Here is a 26,523-nt window from a genome sequence, read left to right on the forward strand (position 1 = left end):
CTAACGCTCTAAACCTGACCCTAACCCTTAACCTAACCCTAACCCTTAACCTAACCCTTACCTTTATGTGAATCGGCTTGCTTTAATTTTAATTTAATTTAATTTTTTAATTTTTTTCGTCGCGCTGTGATGACGTCACATGCGCGCTTTCGTCGAGCGCGATTTTGTCCTCCGCGCTTTTGACAGGTCACGAGTTTGACGACTCCTGGTTTAGTGCAATATAAAAAATGCAAATAATTTCCCTGCGGATCACCAAAACTTTCTCGTGGACCATCAGTGGTCCATGGGTCGCCAGTTGGTGACCTCTGGAATAGATCACCATTCGAGACGATTGCTCTTTAACTATCTCCTTGAAAAAGTCACTTTTAATTTCTAGGCACAAGGGATCATTTCATTTTGGCCTTACTTGTGTGCCTTTCTCTTCTGGCCAGTACGTTACACAGCCGTCTGCTGAGTGACCAGTCCCAGCTGAAGGAGGACCTGGACACTTTAAAAAGGAAAAACAGCCAGTTTGTACGAGAGCACAATCACCTCCAGCAGTTGTGTGAGGAAATGAAGAGGCTTCACGAAGACGATCAGAAGGAGATAACAAACCTACGCAGCCAACAACAGCAGGTATTTCTTTCCCTGTTTTTTTTTTAAGGTATAGCTACTCCTCGACTTGCAACAGTTCATTTAGTGACTGTTCGAAGTTACCACGGCACTGACAAATGCGAGATATGGCCGTTTTTCACACGATCATTGCATCATCCCCGTGGTCACGTGGACAGAAATTGGATGCTTGGCGACTGGTTCATATTTATGACGGTTGCATGTAATTCCCTTTTGTAACCTTCTGACAAGCAGTCAGTGGGGAAGCCAGATTCACTTAGCGACCGCATCACTAACTTAACAACCGCAGCGATTCACTTAACGAGTGTGGCAAAAAACCTCACTCAACCACTGTCTAGATTAACGACAGAAATGTCGGGCTCTGTTGTCATAAGTCTAGGACTGCTGTAGTTTCCATAGGAAAGGTGGTGGTTTTTTTTTCACAATTAAAATATTTATTAATGCATTAGTAGCTCTTTTCATTTAATTAGCGTATTGGTTGCATTTATTGCTGATGGCTTTTCGGCTATGCTTTTTGCAGAATTTAGGCACCGTGGTTGAAATTTTTTCTAAGGCAGATCTAAGCAATTTAGTCTTTCTATTTATAAACTTTCTGGTTTTTCAGCTTTGCAATCAGCTTGAAGATAATTTATTCCAAAAGCAGTTTTCTGATATTAATTAGATCACACTAGGATGTTCTATAGTGGCTCAGAGGCTAAGACGCTGAGCTTGTCGATCAGAAACGTCTGCAGTTCGGCAGTTTGAATCTTTAGTGCCGCATAACGGAGTGAGCTCCTGTTACTGTCCCAGCTTCTGCCAACCTAGCAGTTAGAAAGCATGTAAAAAATGCAAGTAGAAAAATAGGAGCCACCTTTGGTGGGAAAGTAACAGTGTTTCGTGCGTCTTCAGCGTTCAGTCATGCTGGCCACATGACCATGGAGATATCTTCAGACAGCTCTTTGGCTTTGAAACAGAGATGAGCACCGCCCCCTAGAGTCAGGAATGACTAGCACATATGTGTGAGGGGAACCTTTACCTTTACCTTAGAGTGTTCTATAGGCCGTTCGGTCTTTAATATGCTTGTTTCTATACCGAATTTCGGTTGTGCATCAATGCATGCAGCTCTGTCTTCTCAGTCTGTAAGGAATTCTTCTTCTAGGATTCAGCTTCTGGAAATCCAGTCTGGATTTCTTTCTCTTGTACCTGATTCTCACCACCTTACTTAGAGGATAATTGAGGAATTTTCAGCTCCCTTGAATCTTCTTGGCCAAACCAACGAGAAGTTGCCAAATGGTTAAATGAGAGAAATCGAACCAATGATGTCCTTATCTACCATATTTTTTGGAGTATAAGATGCACCATTTTTCCTCAAAAAAGAGGCTGAAAATCTGGGTGTGTCTTTATATGCCGAATACAGCATTTTTTGCCTCCCGAAGCCCCACCCCCTTCACCAAAATGGCCGTGCATACCCTTATGGAGGCTTTCATAGAGTTCCTGGGGGCTGGGGAGGGCAGAAATGAGCCTAAAACGGGCCGTTTCCCCCCCCCCACTCTATAAGCCTCCATAGGGCTATGCATGCAATTTTTTTGACAATAAATGGGCCAGTTTTTGCGAAAAACGGGCTGTTTTTTGCTCGTTTTTGCCCCCCCCCCTCCCCGGAGCACTCTGCAAGCCATGGAAAATGGGCTGTTTGGGGGAGGTTTGCAGAAGGCAAAAACTTTTTTTCCCCTTTTTTTCCCCTTTTGGAAAGATCTTTAACAGGTTGATGAGAATTACATTGATCAAGTGCTGTGCCAGCAGAAACACCTACCTGTCTATCCCTTTATCTACCTACCTAGCTAACTACTGTCTCTCTCTCCCTATCTATCAACTGTATTCCTCTCTCTGTCTCTCTCTGTCTCTCTCTTTCTTTCTCTATCCCTCTACCTACCTACCTACACACACACTCTCCCTCCCTCCCTACTGTTTTTCTCTCTCTCTATTTCTCTCTCTCTCTCTCTCTATCCCTTTATGTACCTACCTACCTACCTACCTACCTACCTAACTAACTAACTAACTAACTAACTAACTAACTAACTAACTAACTAACTAACTACTATCTCTCTCTCCCTACCTACCTATTGTATTTCTCTCTCTTTCTCTCCCTCTCTCTCCCTCTATCTACCTACCTACTTTTTTTAAAAAAAATTGCCTCTTCAAAACCTTGGTGCGTCTTATACTCTAGTGCATCTTATACTCCAAAAAATACAGTAAGTAGTTCAAACTGATGAGCTCTCTTTTCTACATTAATTGAAACAGAATAACAGAGTTGGAAGGGGCCGGTGGAGGTCTTCTAATCCAATTCCCTGCTGAAACAGAAGACTCTACACCTCTGATGGCGAACCTGTGGCACCTATTCATTGGCCTGTTGGGCCAGTTGTTTGCTCTCCCCAGGCTCCAGAGACTTTCCTGAAGTCTGGAAAGGGCAAAAAACAGCCCAATTTGTTTGGGAAGTTTGTTTCCCAACATCTCGTTGGGCCGTTTTTCTCCCTCCCCAGGCTCCAGAGGCATTCCTGAAGCCTAGGGAGGGTGAAAATTCCTCCCCCACATGGGGGTCACTCACACATGTGCAGTGTGGGGGGGTTTTGCTCACTCATGCACCAGGGGGTTTGCTCACGCATGTGCAGGTGGGGGGGGGGTCACTCGCACATGCACATGTGTGCAATAGCTTGCGCACACACAGTTTTGGCACACTTTTAGAAACAGGTTAGCCATCACTGCTCTACACCATCCAGTCAAATGGTTGTCCAGTCTATTTTTGAATAACTCCAGTAAAGTGATAAATCTGTGTAGAGATGGACACAGACTATTTAGTTGAAACGAACCTGGTATTTCATGCTACATTCATACCGTTGTCAATAAATTAATCCATCTTATTTTCAGTACAAAGTAATTTTGCAAACTAAATTTTTCAGTAAAAACACACACACACCCCTCCTTTGTATAGTAAGCCATCCTGCATTGCAAGGAAACCAACAACTTGAGTGACATGAAAATCTAAATTTAACACAATTCCACTTTATTAAAGGGATTTGCAGATGGTCAATCATAGGAATTGAGCACATCTTCAGATTAGGATGAGTTGTTTTTTTCCCCCCAGAAGTCATTGCATTGGCAGAACATCTGTAATCTCAGAGGATTGTCCTGATGGATTTAGCTCTTTCTCTGGGACTCATCCAGCTGTTGTTTATGCCATAATTCTTTTGCAAGTTTCAAGCCATTCCTAAAGACCTCAGTGTCCCTATTTTCTATTCTGGCAGCCTGAAGTTTCCTGTTGCTTCTATTTTTAGATTTCTAGGTAGTCCAGTTTTTTCCACGCAGTTACTTTTATTTGTATTTTTGCGACTTCTCGCTGTTGTCCATTTATCTGCCTCCTGTTTCGCATTCATCATCCTTCATCCTCTAAAACAGGGGTGTCAAACACAAGGCCCGCAGGCTGGATCTGGCCCATGTGACTATCCTGGAAAATGTAAGGGGCCGGCTCGCGTTGCATGCCAGCAATTTGGGGAATGGTGTCAAGCTGGCCACTCCCACCTAGTTTGTTAGAATATTCATGACTGGGAGAGACATGGTAACAAGTCAGCCAATGAATAAGCATAGCAACTAAGTCAGCCAGTTGGAGCTGAGACACATTAAAGCCTGGGCGTGGTTTAGCCCTACAGCTCTGTGCTGTGCTGAGAATTGAAACTGAAACTAGTCTTGTCTGTATTAAGCACTGTGCTGGAAACAAAGCTACTCTGTCTGCTCTGAACTCTGAGAACAAACTATTCTCTCCTACTTGTGTTCTGCTTGTAACTTCTACCACGTTGAAATAATCTACTATTGGTATTGTACATTTATTCATCTGTTATTATGTATATAAAGAAGTTAATGAATCCAGCTAAATCAGTTATTTGTGTGTGCTTTCTGGATTTGATTATTCTGCAACAAACTGTAACACAGTTTGCCACGCCCACCCAGTCAACCATGCCCAGCGAGTGGAACTGGCAACGCTCACCCAGTTGGCCACACCCACCCAGTCAGCCAAACCACCCCCCAAGGTCAACCACAGCCCTGATACAGCCCTCAATGAAATTGAGTTTGACACCCCTGCTTTAAATTACCAGCCCTGCATTTAAATTGCATTAAAAGTCATTGATGTATATAATCACTAAATACATGTATCACAGCAATATGGTTTTTGAGTGCAAGAATTAAGATAAACTGTAAAATTCACTAATAACTACAGTGAGCCATTGACTTACGACCACAATTGAACCCAAAATTTGGGCATTGGCATTGGTTAAGCGAGTTTTGCCCCGTATTACGACTTTTCTAGACACGTTTGTTAAGGGAATCACTACAGTTGTTAAATTAGTAAGTGAAACTGGCTTCCCCCGCTGACTTTGCTTGTCAGAAGGTAACAAAAAGGAGGTCACATCACCCCCGGGACACTGCAACCGTCATAAATACAAGTCAGCAGTTGCCAAGCATCCAAATGTAAATCACATGACCCTGGGGACGCTACCATAGTCATAAGTGCAAAAAATGGCCATGTCACTTTTTAAAGTTGTAACTTTGAAAGGCCACTAATTGAACTCGTTGTAAGTCGAGGACTACCTGTATGGTATGGAAGATTCACCAATTGCCCTCTTGTATTTTCTTTGCCTCCTATAAACATTTAACGTGAATCTTACTGTATTTTTTGCTCCATAAGACACCCTTTGTTGTCTTCCAAAGGTGGGTGGAAATGTCTGTGCGTCTTATGGAGTGAATATTGCCACAGCCCCGCCCACTTGCCAACCCCTACCCTTTGGCCATTTTTGGCCTCCGTTCATCCTGATTTCAGCCTCCGCCCCCTCTCCTTTTCAGCTTCCACACATCCCATTTTTGGCCTCTGCGCTTCCTGTTTTTGACCTCCATGTGTCCTGTTGTTGGCCTCCGTGTGCCCCATTGTTGGCCTCCGCATGTCCTGGTTTTGGCCTCCACGCACCCCATTTTCGGCCTCTTCAGGTTGTGCAGAGGCCAAAAACGGAGCACGTGGAGGCCGAAAATGGGAGTGCATCTTATGGTCAGATGCGTCTTATGGAGCAAAAAATACAGTAATTAATTTGGAGACATCGAGAAGCTCCAGTTGAGGCAAAATGCAGAAGCCCACTTGGTTTTGTGCACATGTGTCACCTCCCCCACAGAGCTGTGTTGATTGCTGATTTGCTTTCGGATGCAAGCCCTTCATGGCTTGAGACCAGATTGTCTGAGGGACCATCTCTTGCCGGTCACATCCACCTGACCCGCTAGAGCGGGGAGACAAGAAATGTTGTAGATCCCGTCCCCTAAGGAAGTAGATCTGGTGAGACCCAGAAGAAGGGCCTTCTCCGTGGTGGCTCCCTCTCTAGAATATCATCTCTTTGGAAATTTGACCGGCTCCCACTGACACTCTTTCGTAAGCCACTGAAGACCTGTTTTTCCCAGTGGGCCCAAGGAGCCCACAGTTGGATGGAGCCCATTAAACAATTGATTTGAGTGTTTTGTTGCCGAGGTAGGGTCGGGTGTGTGTGTTTATTTATTTATTATTATACTACAATTGTATCACAGCGGCCAGTTATTTCACCGGATTTGGCATTGGTTACTAGTCGGGCCCCACCCAGGGGCCTAGGACGTTGTAACGTACTTTCGTAATATGCGTGCAGATCCAAGCAGTGCGGCTTTTTGCATTTGACTGATGGTGATTTTGTCAATTTTTAACTGTTTTAAATGTAATTCCAGTGCTTTTGGAATAGCACCCAGTGTGCCAATTACCACTGGAATTACCGTTCGGAATTATAACAAAACTGAACGAAGGATGCCTGAAATTATGGCTGTTGCAGCACCCCCATGTCACCTAGGGTGTAGGATATAACCAGACTAAGCCCGAGGGACAATTTCCTTCGAGGCCTTCCTGTCCTCTACCATCCCCCGTAGTCCATTTAAGCTCACGCCAACTTCTTCAGTGACTCCATCCAGCCACCTCATTCTCTGTCGTCCCCTTCTTTTGCCTTCCATCTTTCCCAGCATGAGGCTCTTCTCCAGGGAGTCCTTCCTTCTCATTAGGTAGACAAAGTATTTGAGTTTCCTCTTCAGGATCTGGCCTTCTAAAGAGCAGTCAGGGTTGATCTCCTCTAGGACTGACTGGTTTCATCACCGTGCAGTCCATGGGACTCACAGAAGTCTTCTCCAGCACCAGAGTTCAAAGGCCTCCATTCTTTGGTGCTCAACCTTTCTTATGGCCCAACCTTCACAGCCATACATGGAAACTGGGAAAACCATAGCCTTGACTATACGCACTTTTGTTGGCAGGGTGATGCTTTTTAGTATGCTGTCCAGATTTGCGATAGCTTTCCTCCCCTGGAGCAAGCGTCTTTTAATTTCTTGGCTGCAGTCCCCCTCTGTGGTGATCTTTGAGCCCAGGAAAATAAAATCTGTCACTACCTCCATTCCCATCCCATCTATTTGCCAGGAATTAAGAGGCCGGATGCCATGATCTTTGTTACATGGACTTACAGTAGTTCTAGTAGTTCAAATGTTAATGTCCACTCTACTGAACCATTCAAGGACAGGGTGGTCTATGTTGAAAAAAGCAGACATTGGCCAGTGTAAGCTCTTGATGGACACTCGGACACAATGTGGTGGATATTTTGTTGAGGAGCATCACAGTCACACTGTGAGGGATAGAGACCACACCCCACTTAAACCATGAGTCCTGACAGACACCATGTTGGGTACGCATCTTGTTCAGAGTTGACCAATGCTGGCGAGGAAGGTCAAAACCTGGCACCTTTTGTGTAGGGTCATCTGTGTAACTTACTGAATCTGGGCATTCAGCAGCCCATTTGGCTTTCCACTTGTGTCTTTATCCGTTGCCATGTATTTAGAGAGCCAGGAGTTCTACCAAGATGTCAGCTGCCAACTGTCGTTAACTGCCATTTCTTCAATGTAGTCTGGCTCCCAGTTGTTGCTAGTTATTTGGTTCACACTACCATGCTATCCAGGGTGCATCACGAGGAGGCGAACTAGCATCCCACCCCTCTTATATATAAATATAAGAAAAAGATTTACGTTTAAGTCTTTTAAAACCTGTTTAAAGATTTATGTTTAATAAAGCTATTAAAAATATACAAAATAAAATATTTTTATAAAATAAAATATAAACCAAGCTGTGGTGGAACAGTGATTAGAATGCAGTATTGCAGCTAATTCTGTAACTGCCAACAGTTCGATTCTGACCAGCCAAAGCTTGGCTCAGCCTTACATTCTTCCGAGGTCAGTAAAATGAGGACCCAGATTTTGGGGTGGGGGGGGGCATGATGCTGACTCTGCAAACAGCTTAGAGAGGGCTGTGAAGCACTGTGAAGCAGTATATAAGTCTAAGTGCTATTGCTATTGCTAAATATAGAAAAGTATACAAATATAAAATATTTGTTGATGAGTTTAAAACACCCAGCTAGTAAAATAGCCGCAAGTCATTCTGACTCAGGCATTATTACCAAGCTATATATTTCTTACTCAGTTCCAGGTGACTAAGAGAAACAGGGTTTTATTTTTTTATGTACATACGAAAGTTGGAATTCTAACTCGGTTTGAGGAAAAAGGGAATACACCAAAAGAAAACCCATTCAATGGCTAAGATGCTGAGCTTATCGATCAGAAAGGTTGGCAGTTTGAATCCCTAGCACTGCGTAACAGAGTGAGCTCCCATTACTTATCCCAGCTTCTGCCAACCTAACAGTTCAAAAGCATGTAAAAATGCAAGTTAAAAAATAGGAACCACTTTTGGTGGGAAGGTAACAGCGTTCCAGGCGCCTTTGGCATTTAGTCATGTTGGCCACATGACCACAGAGTCGTCTTCGGACAGCTCTGGCTCTTCGGCTTAGAAACAGAGATGAGCACTGCCCCCTAGAGTCGAGAATGGCTAGCACATAATGTGCGAGGGGAATCTTTACCTTTGCCTTATATAACGTGGGGGATTATAGAGAGAGACAGACGTTCTTCTTATTCTCCTCCCAAAATAAGATTTACTAGTGTCACTGTGCATGCAGGCTCAGCAATTTTTTTCAAACAGGAAGGTACAGGAAGCAATAAATTGGTATTTTCTCATAGCCTGACCCCTTTAGAAGCTGCAGCTGTTGCAGAATTTTATGGCTCCGGTTTAGCGTGGAAGGCTGCTTTAACTGTGTGAGGAGGAAACACAGGAGGGATATAAATAAATGTATGTATAAAGCAAGCAAACAAGCCAGTCGTTTGTGCTGCTTAACCATTTGCTTCTATAGCCACTTCAAAGAGAAAAGAGCTTGACCAGTGCAGGAAATATATACCACATATGGAAAACAAGCAAGGCAAGGAAAAAGGGTACCGTGTAAAACCAAAAAAAACCCCGCTTGCCTGAAACTTACACACAGTTCAGGAATGTCTCTCCCAGTCCTGACCTCCTCCATTTTTGATCCGTTAAGTCTCAAAATAACCTGCTCTTTAACCAAATTCAAGCAAGAATGCTTTCCATATACACAATACATCACACAGCAAGGCAAGCACCAACACATAATTTTCAGGGTGGTATAAATGTTTACAAATGCTGCAGATCAATTGGTATATAAAGAAAGAGGAAGTTAGAAATAAAATAGCTTTCTTTCTTTTTCTTTCTTACTCTCTCTCTTTTCGCTACCTCCTTTTCTTTCTTCCTTTCCTTTCAACTTTCCTTTCAGCTTTTCTTTCCTCCCTCCCACCCTCTTCCTTCCTTCTCCCCCTTTTTTCCTTTCTTTTCCCTTTCTTTTCTTTTCCGTCCTTCCTCTCCCTTCCTTCCTTCCTACCTTCTCCCTTTCCTTTTCCTCTTCCTTTCATTTTTGTAAAAAGCATTTATAAACAATTGATGAATTATATGCCATAAGATAGATAAGATTCTTCTATGATGATTTATTAACTATAATAATTAACAACACTGTGGAGACCTTAGCAAAATTGTTAGGAATATAATCTAGCGGTTGGGTTGGCAATATATAAATCATGTAACAATGTTGTACCTGTTTCTTTAAAACATACTGTAAAATGTGATTGGTTGCTGTTTTCCTCAATTGGCCATAAGAGGGAGCCAGAATGACTGTTAGCTCTCTCTGTTCTTAGATGCTGGGCTGATCTGAGTGCCATGAGCTATTATTGTAAGTTTTGCAACTGTTAGCAAACTTTGTGTACCGGACTGGTTATATGATACTGGACTATGTTATTTGGATTATCCCTTAACTGAATGACATTGATGACTGACTGTCTTATCCGTGTATGACTTGGACTGTTTGATGGACTCTGATACCTCTATTTCCATGAAAGTAAGAGCCTATTTAAACTGCAGTGTCTCTGTATGCTGGTTTGTGTTCTCCAACACAACTCTCACAATGTTTCTCTGAATGTACTCGCTCTCCCAACGGGGAGCTTACCTAACAAAAATAATGTAATGCTCTGTGCCATTGTCTGCCAATGCACACATAGCTTGAAACCTGCCATTCCAGCAACCTTATCTTTTTTATTAACCTTTTATAAATTTGATTTCAACATTGAAACAAACTTATTTTCTCCTTGTCATTGAAGGTTTTGTGGATATTTAAACCATTGTAGGATTAACAAGTTCTGGTTTTATATGGCACCAATTCCACTGTACCCAATGAACACCTGCATTTTATAATCTGCATACAGGTAGACCTATGGCCAATAATTGGGCCCCAATTTCTGCTGTTAAGTGAGTTTTGCCCCATTTTACAACCTTGCTTGCCACAGTTGTTAAGTGAATCACTGCAGTTGATAAGTTAGTAACCCGGTTCTCAAGTGCACCTGGCTTCAACAAGGACTCTGCTTGCCAGAAGGTCACCAAAGGGGATCACAGGGATGCTGCAACCATCATAAGTATGAACCAGTTGGCAAGCATCTGAATTTTGATCACATGATCATGGGAATACTACAATGGTTGTTAACTATGGTCCTAAGTCACTTTCTTCAGTTCCGTGGGAACTTTGAATGCTGACTAAATAAACTGTTGTTACAGTCGGGACCGACCTGTATTGTTCACCTGTTGTAATGCAATAAAACAATCCATGGGCGTAACTACTGTGGTGTTAGTTACTATCGGTTTTGTTTCCTTAAAATAGGACACATCTCTTGGTTGCTTTTCAAGAAAACAAGGGAGCAGGCAGTTATTGTGGCCCAGCAGCCGCCAGCGGCGCTGGTGGCAGTCTCACACGATCTGGAGGTTGGGGAGGAACCTAGGCCAGTCCTGGAGCCTGGGGAAGACTCTGACGGGTGCTCTGTGTTGGAGGCAGAGATAGAGCCAGGGCTGCCTGACATTTATCAGCTACTTTCAGAGTCGGAGATCAGTGGGGCAGAAGAACAGCTGGAGCCTGTTCCAGATGCACTAATGCACAGGGCTGTCAGGAGAGGAAAACAACTGAGGACAAGGTGCTGACTCAGGAAGAAAGGCACATGTGGATGCCGAACGGCCCCTCCCTGGCTGGTGGAATAAATAGAAGTTGTAGGAGACAACTTTTAGGATCTCTTTCGGAAGATTTGCTCATTGTGGTTTGTGTCTCAAAGACTGTTTGAGAGTTTAATTTACAGTTTTGCAGCTGGGAGCTCTCGGCCTGGCAATTATCCAAGGAACTGATAAGGTCTGTTACTGCAATTAACCCTTTGAAGGATTATTGCTGGATTTTTCTGTGTGTGAATTCACAGTAGCTAAATAAAGAAGAGTTTTTCGGGACAAGGAGTCTGTTTCTTGGTTCTGCTAAGGCTGGGTCAGAACAGCAGTGAAGTAGACCCTCGGATACTTGGCAGATACTCTGAAACTTGTTCCAACAGGCCTGCAATGAGTTCGCTTGGAAGGACAGATCCTTTGGCTCAAATTACTTCCTCCAACAGAGATGCCCATTGATTTTTCTATCTGTCTGCTCTTTCTGCCTACGAGCTTCCTGTTTCCATGGGGGTAGCCTTTGGCCTCGCCGAGATTTATTTGCTCTCTCTTTCTCGTCAGCGAGTTGAATGGGGAAACTCCTTCTCCGCTTTTGTCCCTCCGATTTTTTGTGGACTCCGTTCTTCTGTATCCTCCTGCCTTTTGTCTTTCTTGAAAGAGCAAAAGTAGTACGGTCTCCTTCGATCAGATTTGACTCCCGGAGATGTCCTTAAGTCTCCCTGCTTGATTTCCTAGCAAAGGTACAGGAGCAGATTGTAGGTAGCCCTCGGCTGAACAACCGTTCATGAGTGACCGTGTAAGGGTTCCCAAAAACACCCCCAACAAAATAAAATTCCGAGGCTTGTATTTCCTCGAAGTTTCGCTTTATTAGAGATGTCACGTTGGCACATCTGGGAAAACCTGAATCTGAAAGCTTCCAGGTTTTTCCACCTAGTTGAAAGTTCAGGACCCTGCCCCGGCACCCACATGTCCATCACATAGTCCAATCTTCCACTGCCACAATGACAGATTCCACCCATTCAGTTCCAGCCAGGTGCAGAGACAAAGATGACCTTGACTTTCAGAGAAAGAATGTTGTTATGGCTACACATCACCCAACTCCGTATAATCTCCCCCCCCCTTCTATTTTCCCACAGTAGAAAGTGTGGCAGGCTTGAAATAAAAAAAAAATGGCTTGCAGGTCTGACAGACCGTTCATAGTTACAACGGCACTGGAAAAAAGGTGACTTAGTTTTTCACAGTTACGACTTTTGCAGGATCCTCATGGCCATGCAATTGAATTTCAGATGCTTGGCCAGTGGTTCATACTTATGACCTTTGCTGTGATCCCCTTTTGCGACCTTCTGACAAGCGAAGGTAATGGGGAAGCCAGATTCTTTTAGCAACCAGGTTACAAACTGCAGCAACTCACTTAACAAACATCTAACTTAACAACACCCCCAACACCCCTTCCCTGATTTGAATTGTGAGCCGCCCTGAGTCCCCTTTGGGGAAAAGGGCAGCATATAAATGTAATCAAATCAAATCAAATCAACAACAAAAATCAACTCAACTGGAGTCATAAGTTGAAGACGACCTGTATTTTCCTAGGATTTTTCTTTTCTTTCTTTTTCTTAACTCCCCAATCAAAGCTGCAGCCCTGGGGTTCCCGAACCCCTGCGAACCCCCAGCAACCCACCCATGTATGTGTGTAGAGATTCAGAGTGTTTATTACAAAGATCAGTACAATTAAAAAAATACTCAAACAATATCTAGTTAAACATTCTGGAATAAAATAATAACAAATAACAAAAACTATGTTATTAATAAAGGAGAATATTTGTAGCTGTGGGTTGACATAAAGCGTCCTTGGCGTTCTCCAAGCTTCCTTGTTTTCTTGCAGACGTTTCACCACCCAACTAAGTAACATCATCAGTGCTAGTAAGGAGCGTAGTTTGCTGTGAGTTTATATTCTGGTGGCTTGCCCTGTTCGTTTTGGTGGGTTTGCTCCTAGAGATTCTTTGGTTGGGCTATTTGCTGTTGGCTTCTTTGGCAGTTTCTTGATTGGAGTATTGTTTACCTGATTGCTGGTTTGAGGTTAACCTTGGAGTTCATCTATGCTGCTCTGGGTGCTGGTGGCAGGTAGAGAGGTGCTTGAGTCTTTTTTATTCCCTGGTTGATTGTCACTTTTTCATACTGTAGTCCAGTGATGGCTAACCTTTTTGTTGTTGGTTGCCAAAAATGCGATCACACGTGCACGATCGTGCATGTGCCTGCCGGCATCCATAATGCAAAGCACAACCCCACATTCGCATGTGTGCACAATCCCCCCATGCTCCCCACCATACATGGCACACTGCTCACCTCCAAGCTGAGCTTAGTATTTCCTCCAGGTGGCCGGTAGACGCCGCTTTCGCCCTCCCCAGACTCTAGGAAAGCCTCCGGAGCCTGAAAAATGGGCCCAACATTGGCTTTTCAGATCCCTTTTGAAGCGGGAGGCTTTCCTGAAACCTGGGCAGGGTGAAAATCATCTGGCTGGTATGCATATGCACACTGGAGCTGACGGAGGCAGATATGGCTCTGTGTGCCACCTGTAGCACGCATGCCATAAGTTTGCCATCACGGCTGTAGTGTATAGATGTTATGTCTAGGTGTCTATTGATGGCTGATTTGTCAGAGTGCCAGGCTTCTGGAAATTCCCCAGCATTTTTGGATTTGGCCTGGTCTAGTATGGTCATATTTCATGAAATCTGTGTCAAAAACTTACATTTGGCAGCCTAACTATCAATTGCACATAAACAAGAGCACGGCTTAAAATATAATACAATATTAATCCTTAAATCGTGGTAGCCTATAATTTATAGGTGCCAAAATACAACAGGATGATAATATCAAAAGATTTGGTGCATTAATTGTATAACATGGTTATAATAGATTATGTAACAGGTTCTAGTGACTCTTTAGTGCTGCTGTGCAAAATCTACATATGTGTGCACACACAATCAAGTTTAGGTAATTACTACCACTTATAGTGACACTGAATGTCACTATAAGAGAAAATGTAGAAGAGAAAAGAATTAGGTTTGACATCATCAGGCTTCATCCAATTTTTGCCTTGTGGATACACTTATGTTACAACTTGGTCCTTGGTTAGAATGCAGTATTGTAGGCTGACTCTGCCCACTGCAAGGAGTTCAATCCTAACTGATTCAAGGTTGACTCAGCCTTCCATCCTTATGAAGTTGGTAAAATGAAGATCCAGATTGCTTCGGGACAAAAGGTTGACTCTGTAAACCACTTAGAGAGGGGTGTAAAAGCACTGTGAAGCAGTATGTAAGTCTAAATACTATTGGTATTGCTATTGTCTGTTGAGGAGACAGCTACTCATAGCTTCAGCAGAAGGTAGTAGCCTATGATGTTTGAACCTAAATCTAAGTCTAAAATTCCTTTTATTCTATAACGTGTGATGTCCCCTACTGATGAAAAACATCATTAATATTCTTTATTATTCTTTGGAAACCCTGAAAATTACAGTAACTTCAAGGAATGTAAGTACCGTATTTTTTGGACTATAAGACGCACCGGAGTATAAATTGCATCATGATTTTGAAGAGGTAATTTTTTTTTAAAAAAAGGTTTTGCACTCTGCAGGCCTCCCAAACCCTCTGCATGCCTCATTTTTTGCAAAAGAAAAAAAAAGGCATGCAGAGCTTTGGAAGCCTTATAGAGTGCTCCTGGGGGCTAGCGGGTAAAAAAATTAAAAAAGGGCACTCCCCAGCCCCCAGGTGCACTTTGCAAGCCTCCCAAACCCTCTGCACGTCCATTTTTGCAAAAGGGGCAGGGTTTCGGTAGGCAAAAAATGCTGTATTCAGTGTATAAGAGACGCACCCAGATTTTCACCTTGTTTTTTGAGGAAAAAAGAATGCGTCTTATACTCCGAAAAATCCAGTAAGATAAATACAGGTAGTCCTCAACTTACGGCCACAATTGAGCCCAACATTTCCATTGCTAAGCGAGACTCTTGTTTAGTGAATTTTGACTCATTTTATGACTTTTCTTGCCACAGCTGTTAAATGAACCATGATAAATTAGCAACACGGTCGTTAAGTGAATCTGGCTTGGAGGCTGTGAGCTTGGTTTTCCCTTATAAAGCTTTGTTAAAAGTGTCCTTTCCTCACGCAGGTTATGAAGCAGAATGGGTCATCAGAGATCTTGAACAAACTGTACGATACAGCGATGGATAAGCTAGAAGTTGTGAAGAAGGACTACGATGCACTAAGAAAGCGGTACAATGAAAAAATAGCCAGTCACAACAGTGACCTGAGCCGGTTAGAGCAAACCGAAGAAGAAAACAAACGTCTCCAGAAACAGATGGACATGTTGATGAAGCAGAGGGACACGGCGGTCCATTTTCAGCAGCAATGCTCTACTTCTCTGAGAAGGTGAAAATCAGTTTCTCAAATGGGGTCTTCTAGCTCTGTAGAAGCATCTTCACTCAGTTCTCTCTTTCAATTGCCTTGATGGTGCCCCATGGTTTCTCAGGACCAAAGTAAGATTTAAGATTTAATTTATTTGTATGCCGCCGTTCTCAAGGAGGGACTCAGGGCGGCGAACAACTCCAAAGGGGAAAAGGGGATACAAACACAATACACGTAATTAAAATACACAAGAGTCATACAGCCATACCAGTCGAGAGGGGAGGGGAACTCATCAACCCCAGGCCTTGCCGGCACAGCCAGGTTTTGACGGCTTTCTGGAAGGCCTGGAGAGGGGTGAGGGTCCGAATCTCCGCGGGGAGTTCATTCCAAAGGGCCGGAGCTGCAACAGAGAAGGCCCTCCCCCGGGTGGTAGCCAGATGGCATTGGCTGGTAGACGGAACCCGGAGGAGGCCGACTCTGTGCGATCTAACGGGTCTGTGGGAGGTAATTGGCAGCAGGCGGTCTCTCAAGTACCCAGGTCCAATACCATGAAGGGCTTTATAAGTTACGACTAGCACTTTGAAGCGTATCCGGAGACCGATCGGTAACCAGTGCAGCTCGCGGAGGATAGGTGTAACGTGGGTGTACCGAGGTGCACCCACAATCGCTCGCGCGGCTGCATTCTGGACCAGTTGTAGTCTCCGAATACTCTTCAAAGGCTGCCCCCTATAAGTAGACATAACAGATCCAACCACATTGGTTTTCTGCTTGTTTATCAGTTGACATTTAAAGTGTGAGCCTTATGTTAACTAGTCTTTGTTTCCAATTCAGTGACCCCTATGAAATGGGCATACCAGAGACTTCTAGGGACAATGCTATTCTGAAACATGCCACTATCCCACTCGAGCTTTTAGGAAGGCTACAAAGCAGAATGTTTCATTCTGAACATCTGGCTTGGAACTTCAGTAAAAAGTTCCATGTAAAAAGCATCATGTATGCAGTAGCCCAGTTCAGCATCTTGGTCCAATTTTTTTGCTCTTCGTACAGAAGAAACATAGGAAACTTGTTCTGACCGAGGCTTCCCAAGAGCATGAAGCAAACTCCTGGTCCCAACAAAAAACTCTTTTATTAATTTACTGTGAATTCTGGAATACATGGATACAGGGGGAAAGTCCACAAAGGTGGACTGTCCTTACATCCAGAATCAGAATAGAGTTGGAAGGGACCTTGGAAGTCTTCTATTCCAACCCTCCTGCTTAAGCAGGAGACCCTAGACCAGTGATGGCTAACCTTTTTGTCCTTGCGTGGTGAAAGTGTCCACACCCATAATGCAATGCACGTGTTCCTCCCCTCATGCCCTACTCCTGCACATGCAAGCATGACCTCCTCCATGCTCCCCCCACACATGCATGTGTGATCCCTACCACCACCTGTTTTGGGCCTAGCAGGCCTCCCTGAAGCCTCCTGGGACAAAAATTCCCCTCTCGCACTCCCACACATGTATGCATGTCTCACACATGCGCCCCGCCCCCATGCATGCATGGCAGAGACCTAAAAATCAGCTGGCTGGCAGGAGGTGTGCGCTTATGCCTGGTGAAAGTTGAGTTGGGGCGGTAGCTCGCGTGCCTGCAGAGAGGGTTCCGTGTTTCACCTGTGGCACGCATGCCATTGGTTTGCTATCATGGCCCTAGACTATTCCAGACAAGTGGCTGTCCAGTTGTTTCTTTATAAACCTCCAGTAATGAAGCACCTACAACTTCTGGTGGCAAGCTGTTCCACTGATTAACTGTTCTCACTGTTGGGAAGTTTCTCCTTCATTCCAGGTTGCTTCTTTCCTTGATTAGTTTCCATCCATTGTTTCTTGCCCTGCCTTCTGGTGCTTTAGAAAATAAGTTGATCCTCAAATATTGGAATGCTTCTATCCTGTCCCCCCACCCAGTCCTCCTTGTCTCTAGACTGGCCATTCCTAATTCCTGCAACCGTTTTTCATGTGTTTTAGTCTCTTAGTTGCTCTTCTCTGCACTTTTCCCCCCAAAGTCTCAACATCTTTTTTTTAATAATGTGGTGATCAAAACTGGATGCAGTATTCCAGGTGTGTGGCCTTACTAAGGCTTTATAGAGTGGTAGTAATACGTGATTTTGATAAAAGTAGCCGAGGTGGCGCAGTGGGTAGAGTGCAGTACTGCAGGCCACTTCAGCTGACTGCAGTTCTGCAGTTCAGCGGTTCAAATCTCACTGGCTCAAGGTTGACTCAGCCTTCCATCCTTCCGAGGTGGGTGAAATGAGGACCCGGACTGTGGGGGCGATATGCTGACTCTGTAAACTGCTTAGAGAGGGCTGAAAGCCCTATGAAGCGGTATATAAGTCTAGCTGCTATTGCTATTGCTATTCTAACCCTGTTGTCTCCACTCATTCTCAGTCTGCATCTGAAGAGGTGGGAAGTGAGGTAGATTTTTTTTTTAAAGGCACTTTAAAAGATAAACTAAGACACAGCTCAACTCCTCACATCCGCTCACTTTTTATTGGCGTTAAAGTTTAACTCCGCTTACTAATCCTATCTGAGGGCAGTAAAGAGCAGTGAGCCACGTTGTGTTTCTGCTATGACTGTTTGAAACCGTTTGTGTTCTGGCTCCTAAGTGGGAAAAGGACTTTAAAAACCCCTTTCCTTTCCACCAAATGATCCCTCCTGGCTTTTTTCTTTCAGATTTGAGACCATCCAGCAAGAACTGAGCAAAGCAACGGCCCAGAACAAGGAGCTGCAGAGAGAGATGGAACGGCTGCAGTCGGAAGCCACGAGGTATAAAACAGTGCAGCTCAAGGCCGCCAAGGACGCAGAGAAGTACAAGGAAGAACGGGACTCGGTTTTCAGCGAGTACCGTCTCATCATGAGCGAGAGGGATCAGGTGATCAAAGAAGTAGATAAACTTCAAACAGAGCTGGAGCTGGCAGAATCGAAACTGAAAAACACATCGTCGGAGAAAAAAGTGGCCAGTGAGGAAATGGAAGCATTAAGACAGGTATGGAATCGGGAGTTTGAAAAAGTCAAATCCCTCTGCTTTTATTACAGTCTGGTACAATCCTATCCATGGATTTGTTTGAGCAAGGAGCCCATTCAATTGTTTTGCCCGTCGATTAATGAATTTGAGCAAGGAATATTTGCAAGGTGACCGGCTCATTTGAAGAAGCCATTAGGATCTCGTTCCACAAGGTTAGCTAGTCCCTTTTGAGGTCTGTTCAACCCAATAGAGAATATGAAATTTCAGTGGCCCGCCAAACAATTATCTATACCAGTGTTGGCCAACCTTTTTGTCTTCACGTGCTGAAAGTGTGTGAATGCGCACGCCACCGCACGCTCATGTTCCCACACCCATAATGCAATGCGTGCATGACACCCCCACATGCCATGCCCCCCCCCTGTGCATGCCCGTGACCCCACACTCCCCCCATGCGTGCGACACCACCCCCCCCAGGCCCTGTTTTGGGCCTAGCAGGCCTCTCTGAGGCCTCCTGGGACCAAAAAAATGAGCTGCAGTGGGAGAGCACCGCACCGCACAAACACCCTCCCATGCCCGCATGTACCTGCTATGCCTATTCATTGGCTGACCTTGTTACCATGTCTCTCCCAGTCATGAATATACTAACAAATGATATTGGGCCAATCACCAGGAGATGGTGAGTTCTAGTCCCACCTTAACCTTGAAAGCCGGCTGAATGACTTTGGACCAGTCACCAGGAGACGGTGAACTCTAGTCCTGCCTTAGCCATGAATATTTACTGGGTGCATCTTATACACCGTTTCTATCTCTGTTTCTATCTCTATTTCTCTCCCCCCCTACTTTTTTTTAAAAAATGCCTCTTCAAAACCTGGGTGCGTCTTATACTCCGAAAAATACTGTAGTCTATAAGATCTCACATCAAAGTACTTATTGGATGCGATATTGCTTAACTTTTTCAGCTTATACATCAAGATCAGCCAGATGCTGCCATCTTCTGGGGTTTAAATATAACATGTTTTCCCCAAGTTTAGCTCAGTTCTGTTATATATAATAACAGAGCAGAATAACAGGCATCCTGTTTCCACATTATCCATCCAGACACCTTTGTAAGGCTAGAAAAACAAGTTCTATTTGCATCTCCTGATGTTCAAAAGAATGTTGTCTTAATACCCGTAGAGCTATGAATGGATATCACTGGATATTCATATACCTTGATACTTCTCTTCCATGTAGCTGTCTGAAAAGAGAGCCTTTTAAAATTTTGCAAATCAATGGTTAATATTATGACAGTGAAATTCCTATCCTAACCATGTGCTTGAGTTGAAAATAAGATTTTTTTTTAAACTATAAGTGTTATGAAGAAATTCCCTACAATAGCAGATTAAAAATTTAAGGCAGATACGTTGTTTTCTGTTAGCTTAATCCCAGATATATCTTCAAAAAGCTATCGGATTTCATATCAATTCAAGTAGATTTAGATGTTTAAGAGTAATTGTTTCAGAGGATTGATGACACTTGAAGAAACATAATTATGGTCCTCCGTTAGATTAAAATAGAACTTGTCATAGCAACAGTTTTAACTCCTATTACTTAGTAGAGCAGCTGCAGTCAAAATTACTTCTTATCATTTATTTTCACTTCATAGACTACAGGTCCCATTGATAATGAATACATACTTATATATAATTATATATTTTTAGAAAGCTTAGATTTACATAAAAAGCATGGTGTAAGATTTAGCATAAGAGAAAGATTTAGCATAAGAAATTGGCAATGACATTTGGGTGCTTTTCAGTTAAAAGAATTAATGCAAGTTGTTAGATGTTAAGACAATGTCCAATGGATACAAAAAAACTTTATTATTTAAAATAATACTATTTCCCATTGATCAAATAAGAAATTCTAACTTGATTTGAGATGAATGACTTGGTTCAATCATTCTTCCATTATCCCATCAGTTCCTTCCTTCCTGCCTGCCTGCCTGCCTGCCTTCTGTCGCCACCCATCGCTGCTGCCACCTATCGCTGCTTCTGCACCCACCCACCCCATTTTCAGCCTCCATGCATCCTGTTTTTGGCCCATTCCATGCAGCGGGGATAAGCGGGAGCGATCCCTGCCACCTGGAATGGGCCGAAAATGGGAAAAGCGAAGGTCGAAAAGGGGACACGTGGAAGCAGCAATAGGCGGCGGAGGAGGTAGGCAGCGATGGTGATCCCTGCAGCCTAGAACAGCTAATTGGTGGCATTCCAGGAGGCCAATCCAACCGCCATGTGCTAAATCAGGATGTGCTAAAGTTGACCAGGCTGTTTGCTGCAAGGAGACAAATTGCTGGGAGGCAGAGGCAGAATTTTTTTTCTTGTTTTCCTCCCCAAAAGCTAGGTGGGTCTTATACTTGGGAGCATCTTATAGTCCAAAAAATAAGGTAATAAATAGAAAAGTATTTTTTTTAAACCAACTTCTATTACATGCCCAGAGATTAGAGTGTCTTTTGATCACCCCCCCCCCCAGAGCTTTTAAGAGTTCAATGTGTGTTCATCCACATGAAAGAGTTTCCTTCCGCACTTGACCAACCTTTCAAGGGTTGCTTCCATTTCAGGAGCTGAATTCTGCTCTGGTGGAACGAGATCGAGCCATTTGTGAAAGGAATGAGCTCTTAGAGAAATACTGCCACGAAGTGAAGGACAAGGCCGAGGCCCAGAAGGAACTGGACCAGGCGTGTAAGGATATTGAGACCGTGAAGGAAGAGAGGGATGTCGCCCGGAAGGAGAGGACAGAAGCCATCATCCAAAGAGACCATTTATTAAGAGAATACTATCAAGCTCGCCAGGTAACAGTGTTAATCTTGTAAAAATTGCAATGTGGGATTCTGTTCCCTTGGAGGTTCTCTTTTTCTATGCCCATCAGCGGGTAATATGCATTTAATTTATATTGGAATCGTGACTGGTTTATAAACAGCAGGTAAACCGTCAACTTATGACTATTACTAAGTCCAAAATTGCTGACAATTGTGAATTGCTCAACCATACTAGGCAACCGATTGCTGCAGAAAAAGTGCCCCAAGGCAGTTCCATCCTCAACTTGATACGCCTGTGTTTTCGTATTGTCTTGTGTTGTGGCTTCTGATTCTGTGATCGGAATCCCTCGTTCTACTTTCTTAGATCCAAGATTCGGCCACACTGGATATAGAAAGAGCAAACAAAGAAATAGAAATGCTTCGGAAGCAGTACGAGGCCATGTCACAGGAGCTGAAAGAAGCCACGCAGGAGGCGGAAGTAGCCAAATGCAGACGAGACTGGGCGTTCCAGGAACGGGATAAAATCGTTTCGGAGCGAGAAAGCATACGGTATGCCCACCATACATTAGTCCCAAACAGGGTTTTTAACTGTGCAGGAAGACTAGAATTGCACTTTTGAAACCACGGGTGGGAGGAAACAGTTTCCGTGACTTACGACCACAATTGAGCCCAACACTTCTGTTGTTAAGTGAGACATTTGTTAAGCAAGCTATCAGGCCTCAAAGCCATCTTCTGCATTGGGCCTTCAGGCTGCCACATTTGATGCTGTGGGAAAATGGGGGGGGGAGGGATTATAAGGCGTATGGGAGAGATATAGTCTAAATAACATTCTTTTCTCAGAGAGTCAAGGGCATCTTGCCCTCCACCTGGATGGGTGTGTCTGGGAGGCATCTCCATTTGGGACGATGCCTGATTGTGCCATGTGATGGATATGTGGGTGCTGGGCAGGTATTTGAACATTTGTTTGGGTGGGGAAAACCTGGAAGCTTTCAGATTCAGGTTTCCCCAGATGTGCCAATATGACAACTCAAATAAAATGGAACTTTGAGGAACTTCAAGCCTCGGAGTCTTTTTTCATTAAGGGTGTTAATTGGAACCCTGGAAGACACGTATTTATGACTTTTCTTGTCTCCGTTGTCAAGTGAATCACCACAGTTGATAAGTTAGTTCCACACTCCTTATTCACCTTGCTTATCAAAAGACCGCAAAAGGGTGAAATCACGTGATGCTGGAGCACTGCGACCATCATAAATATGAATCAGTGGCCAAGCGTCTGAATTTTTATTGGGGGGGGGGGATTCCATAAAAGTCATAAAACTCTGAAAAGCGGCCCTAAGTTTCTTTTTTCAGTGCTGTTGTAACTTTGAATGGTCACTGAAAGAACGGTTGTAAGTCTGTATTCTATCATACGGCAAAGGGGACAGTGTCAGGGTTCCAAGTAACACCCCCCCAACAAACGAAGACTTTGAGACTTGAGTTTCCCCAAAGTTCCCTTTTATTAGAGATGTCATATTAGCACATCTGGGGAAACCCGAATCTGAAAACTTCCAGGTTTTTCCCACCCAAAAGAAAGTTCAAATCCCTGCCCACCCGCATGTCCCTCACATGGTCTAATCAAGGCACCATCCCAATTGGAGATGCTTCCCAGTCACACCATCGCAGCTGCAGGCAAGATGACCTTGACTCTCTGAGAAAGGAATGTTATTTTGACTATATGTCTCTCATACTTCATATAATTCCCCCCCTCCCATTTTTCACAGCATTAAATGTGGCAGGCCAGAAGGCCCAAATGTAAAAGATGGCTTCGAGGCCTGACAGGATGGAGGTTGGTGGGGACTCCCGTGTAACCTTGCAATCCTCTCACATTGTGTTTCAATTTCTTTGAAGGACTTTGTGCGATAACCTGAGGCGGGAAAGAGATCGAGCCGTGAGTGACTTGGCAGAAGCTCTTCGTAATCTGGATGACATGAGGAAGCAGAAGAACGATGCTGGACGTGAATTGAAGGAACTGAAGTGCGTTATAGAAAATTCTTTGCATCCTCTGTGTCTGTTCTGACTTAGGTTTCCCATAAGCACAAAGCCAACTCCTCGTCCCGATAAAACCCCTTTTATTTAGTTTAAAGTGAATTCCCCTCCGGCAAAGTCCTGGTCAACAGTCTTTTAAGAGATTTCACAACTGCGGACCTTTATCAGGCTTGGAGAGCTGCCAGGCCAATATCTTCCAAACACCACGCACAATTTCTTGGCAAGAAATCAGGAACAGATCTTCACCTGATGAATTGAACTAATTGTCTCCTGCAAACTCCCTTCCCCTTTCGCTCATCTTTATTCCCTATGGGAGAGGCCATTCACCATCCACCTGTGGCTTTATTCCTGAGTTGACCCTTGTTCCTTAGCTGTTCCCTTCTCCTGGCAGGTCTGCACATGCGCACACTGGGAACAGGCTCCAGCTATTCTTCTGCCCCACTGATCTCTGACTCCGAAGGCAGCTGATAACTGTCAGACAGCTCTGGCCCCCTCTCTGGCTCTGACACAGAGCCCTCATTAGAGCCTTCCCCAGACTCCAGGACTGGCCCATGTTCCTCCCCAACCACCACATTGTCTGAATCGGCTGCCAAATCCGGTGGCCACTGGTGGGCTACAACAGTGTCAGGTCTTTCTTTCCCACAGCAACCCTTGGAATAGGACAGAATGTTTAATAGTGTGTAAAGACGGGTAGCCCTCGACTTAAATTGAGCCCAACCATTCTGTTGCTAAACGAGAGAGTTGTTAAGTGAACCCTGCCCCATTTTACAACTTTTCTTGCCACAGTTGTTCAGTGAATCGCTGCAGTTGTTATGTTAGTCATATACTGTTGTTAAATGAATCCGGCTTTCCCATTGACTTGGCTTGTCAGAATCCGGCTGAGATGGTTGTAAATAGCAATAGCACTTAGACTTATATACCGCTTCACAGTGCTTTACAGCCCTCTCTAAGTGGTTTACAAGAGTCAGTCTGTTGCCCCCAACAATCTGGTTCCTCATTTTACCAAGGATGGAAGGATGGGTCAATCTTGAGCCGGTCAGGATCAAACTGCTGAACTTCTGGCAGTGGGCAGAGTTAGCCTGCAATACTGCATTCTAACCACTGCACCACCACGGTTCCTCCGTGTTTAAGTGAGCCTGGTACAATGAAATCATTATAAATATGAGTTACTTGCCAAGTGCCCGAATTTTGATCATGTGACCATGGGGATGCTGCAACAGTCATACGTGTGAAAATGGTCACAAGTCATTTTTTTCACTGCCGTTGTAACCTTGGTCACTAAACAAATGGTTGTCCCAAAGGTGCTTTTTCAAGCAGCAACTGGACTTTCTGGTTTTTCTTCAAAGACGTTTCTCTCAGAGCTGAAGAAGCTTCTTGAATGAGCAGCAAAAACTCTTCAAGGAAAACCAGAAAGTCCAGTGGCCTCTTGAAAAAAAAAAAGCACCTTTGAGACAGCTCTGACCTGGATGATGGAGAATCTCCATAGACATTTAAAAAATGGTTGTAAGTCAAGGACTATCTATATTGTTTAATTTCAAATGCAGTAATTTCACACGTTGCGAATGTGTGCATGATAGATGGAGAGAGGGAGGGAAGGAAGGAGAGGGAGAAAGAGCCACATACTTTTGTAATAAGCATATGTAATGTGTTATGGGTAAAAACATGTATTAAAACCTGAGAACCCACCAAATGTGGGAAAGAAGGAAAGAATGGATCTGTTTATAAGACAAACTTTGAATTGGAAGACAAATAAATCATGACTCTCCTATCTAAATGGGCTAGGAGAGATTCCTTGTTTGCTGACTTAGCAGATTTCTTTCAAGGTAGCTTTTTTTTTTTTTTTTGATCACCTGCCTATTAAACAGCGATCAGGATTACATTAAATCAGAACGTAAGGAATCCAGCATTGAAATCAGGACGTTCATTTCTATCATCCAGAGCATATAAGGGTGAGAAAAAAATAAGTTACCCTTTCGTTTGATTGTGATGTTCAACTTTCCAACAGAGAGAAGATGGAGAATCAGTTGGAAAAAGAAGCAAGGTTTCGACAGCTGATGGCTCACAGTTCCCACGATTCCGCTATTGACACAGATTCAATGGAGTGGGAAACAGAAGTAGTAGAGTTTGAGAAAGACAGGGTAAGTTGAAATCCACGGTGTGAGAAGAGACTTCTATCCATTGGAAAGTTGCAGGTAATAAGGCACAGGAGTGAGCTTACAGGCTTCACTGAACCATTTTTTTTAAAACTAACATAATTGCAAAATGTACCAGAGATATTTCTAATGGGCTGACTTGTGTGCTGCATTTTCTGCAAAGTATGTACTTGTACGGATAGATTTAGAGCAGGAAGAACGAGATGGTGGGAAATGAGGAATTGAAAGTAATGAATGGCTGAGAGCTTCAAATGGACACGGGTGTTTGCAGAGAGGGACGGCCAGTAAGTATGTAAGAAAGAACAAGGAAGTGAAACTATGGAATGTGTATGTGAGTAAAAAAAGAAAATATAAGAAATGTGACTTGAGATGAGAATGGTGCCCTTTGCCCAATAGCAGTCCTGGTAGGACTTGCTATCTGTCAATGGTTCCCATTGCAATGGCTTAATAATGTAAGTTTTGTTGTGGAATTGCATTGCTATGTTGGCTATTCAAGTTCTAAATTGCTCATCAAATAAATCTCTGATCTTAAAGTAAGATTTATTGCTTGTGCTTTGTCTGTGTTCTTTTTTATTGGGATATTTTTACGACACTGGCCATAGGTTGGCAATAGAGCTGTGCTCCTTGGAAGTTTCTAGCAAACAGAGCTAGGATGGAAAGTAACATCTGACTTCTGCTCACATGTCTTTAGTATAAAACCACTACAGGTGATGTGTGTTGCGTTCGTATCTTTTAGGAGGACATGGATTTGAAGGCTCTTGGTTTTGATGTGGCCGAAGGAGTGAATGAACCTTACCTTCCTGGAGACTGTGGAATTTTTGTTACCAAAGTCGATAAAGGAAGTATTGCGGATGGACGATTAAGGTATACTGTGGGTAGTTAGTCCAAACCCTTGAGTTGAATTGAGTACTTTTATTTGAATGGAATATTTTTATGTTGACCAAGTGTGATTAGACCCACAAAGAATTTGTCTCTGGTGCAGAAGCTTTCGGTGTACATGCAAAGCAAGAGAATAATGATAAATCGTAATAATCACTAGTCATTATAACTTGTCATTATCGATAAG

General features: G+C 43.6%; 1 protein-coding gene across 6 annotated transcripts in view; it reads left to right on the forward strand.

Moving 5' to 3' along the window:
- DLG5 (discs large MAGUK scaffold protein 5) overlaps positions 1 to 26,523 on the forward strand; it is a 129,414-nt gene that overhangs the window by 56,971 nt on the left and 45,920 nt on the right. For all 6 annotated transcript variants that reach the window (XM_087701963.1, XM_087701961.1, XM_087701964.1 and 3 more), the window contains 8 exons: positions 432 to 615; positions 15,254 to 15,513; positions 18,194 to 18,506; positions 21,082 to 21,312; positions 21,644 to 21,828; positions 23,167 to 23,292; positions 25,310 to 25,442; positions 26,194 to 26,321. In XM_087701963.1, coding sequence (XP_087558089.1) covers positions 432 to 615; positions 15,254 to 15,513; positions 18,194 to 18,506; positions 21,082 to 21,312; positions 21,644 to 21,828; positions 23,167 to 23,292; positions 25,310 to 25,442; positions 26,194 to 26,321 — 1,560 coding nt within the window. The remainder of the gene's footprint in view (positions 1 to 431; positions 616 to 15,253; positions 15,514 to 18,193; positions 18,507 to 21,081; positions 21,313 to 21,643; positions 21,829 to 23,166; positions 23,293 to 25,309; positions 25,443 to 26,193; positions 26,322 to 26,523) is intronic.

The sequence above is a fragment of the Thamnophis sirtalis genome, unplaced genomic scaffold, assembly GCF_051295495.1.
Source record: "Thamnophis sirtalis isolate CommonGarterSnake01/CBP01778 unplaced genomic scaffold, rThaSir2_p1.2 scaffold_15, whole genome shotgun sequence".
Classification (NCBI taxonomy): Eukaryota; Metazoa; Chordata; class Lepidosauria; order Squamata; family Natricidae; genus Thamnophis; species Thamnophis sirtalis.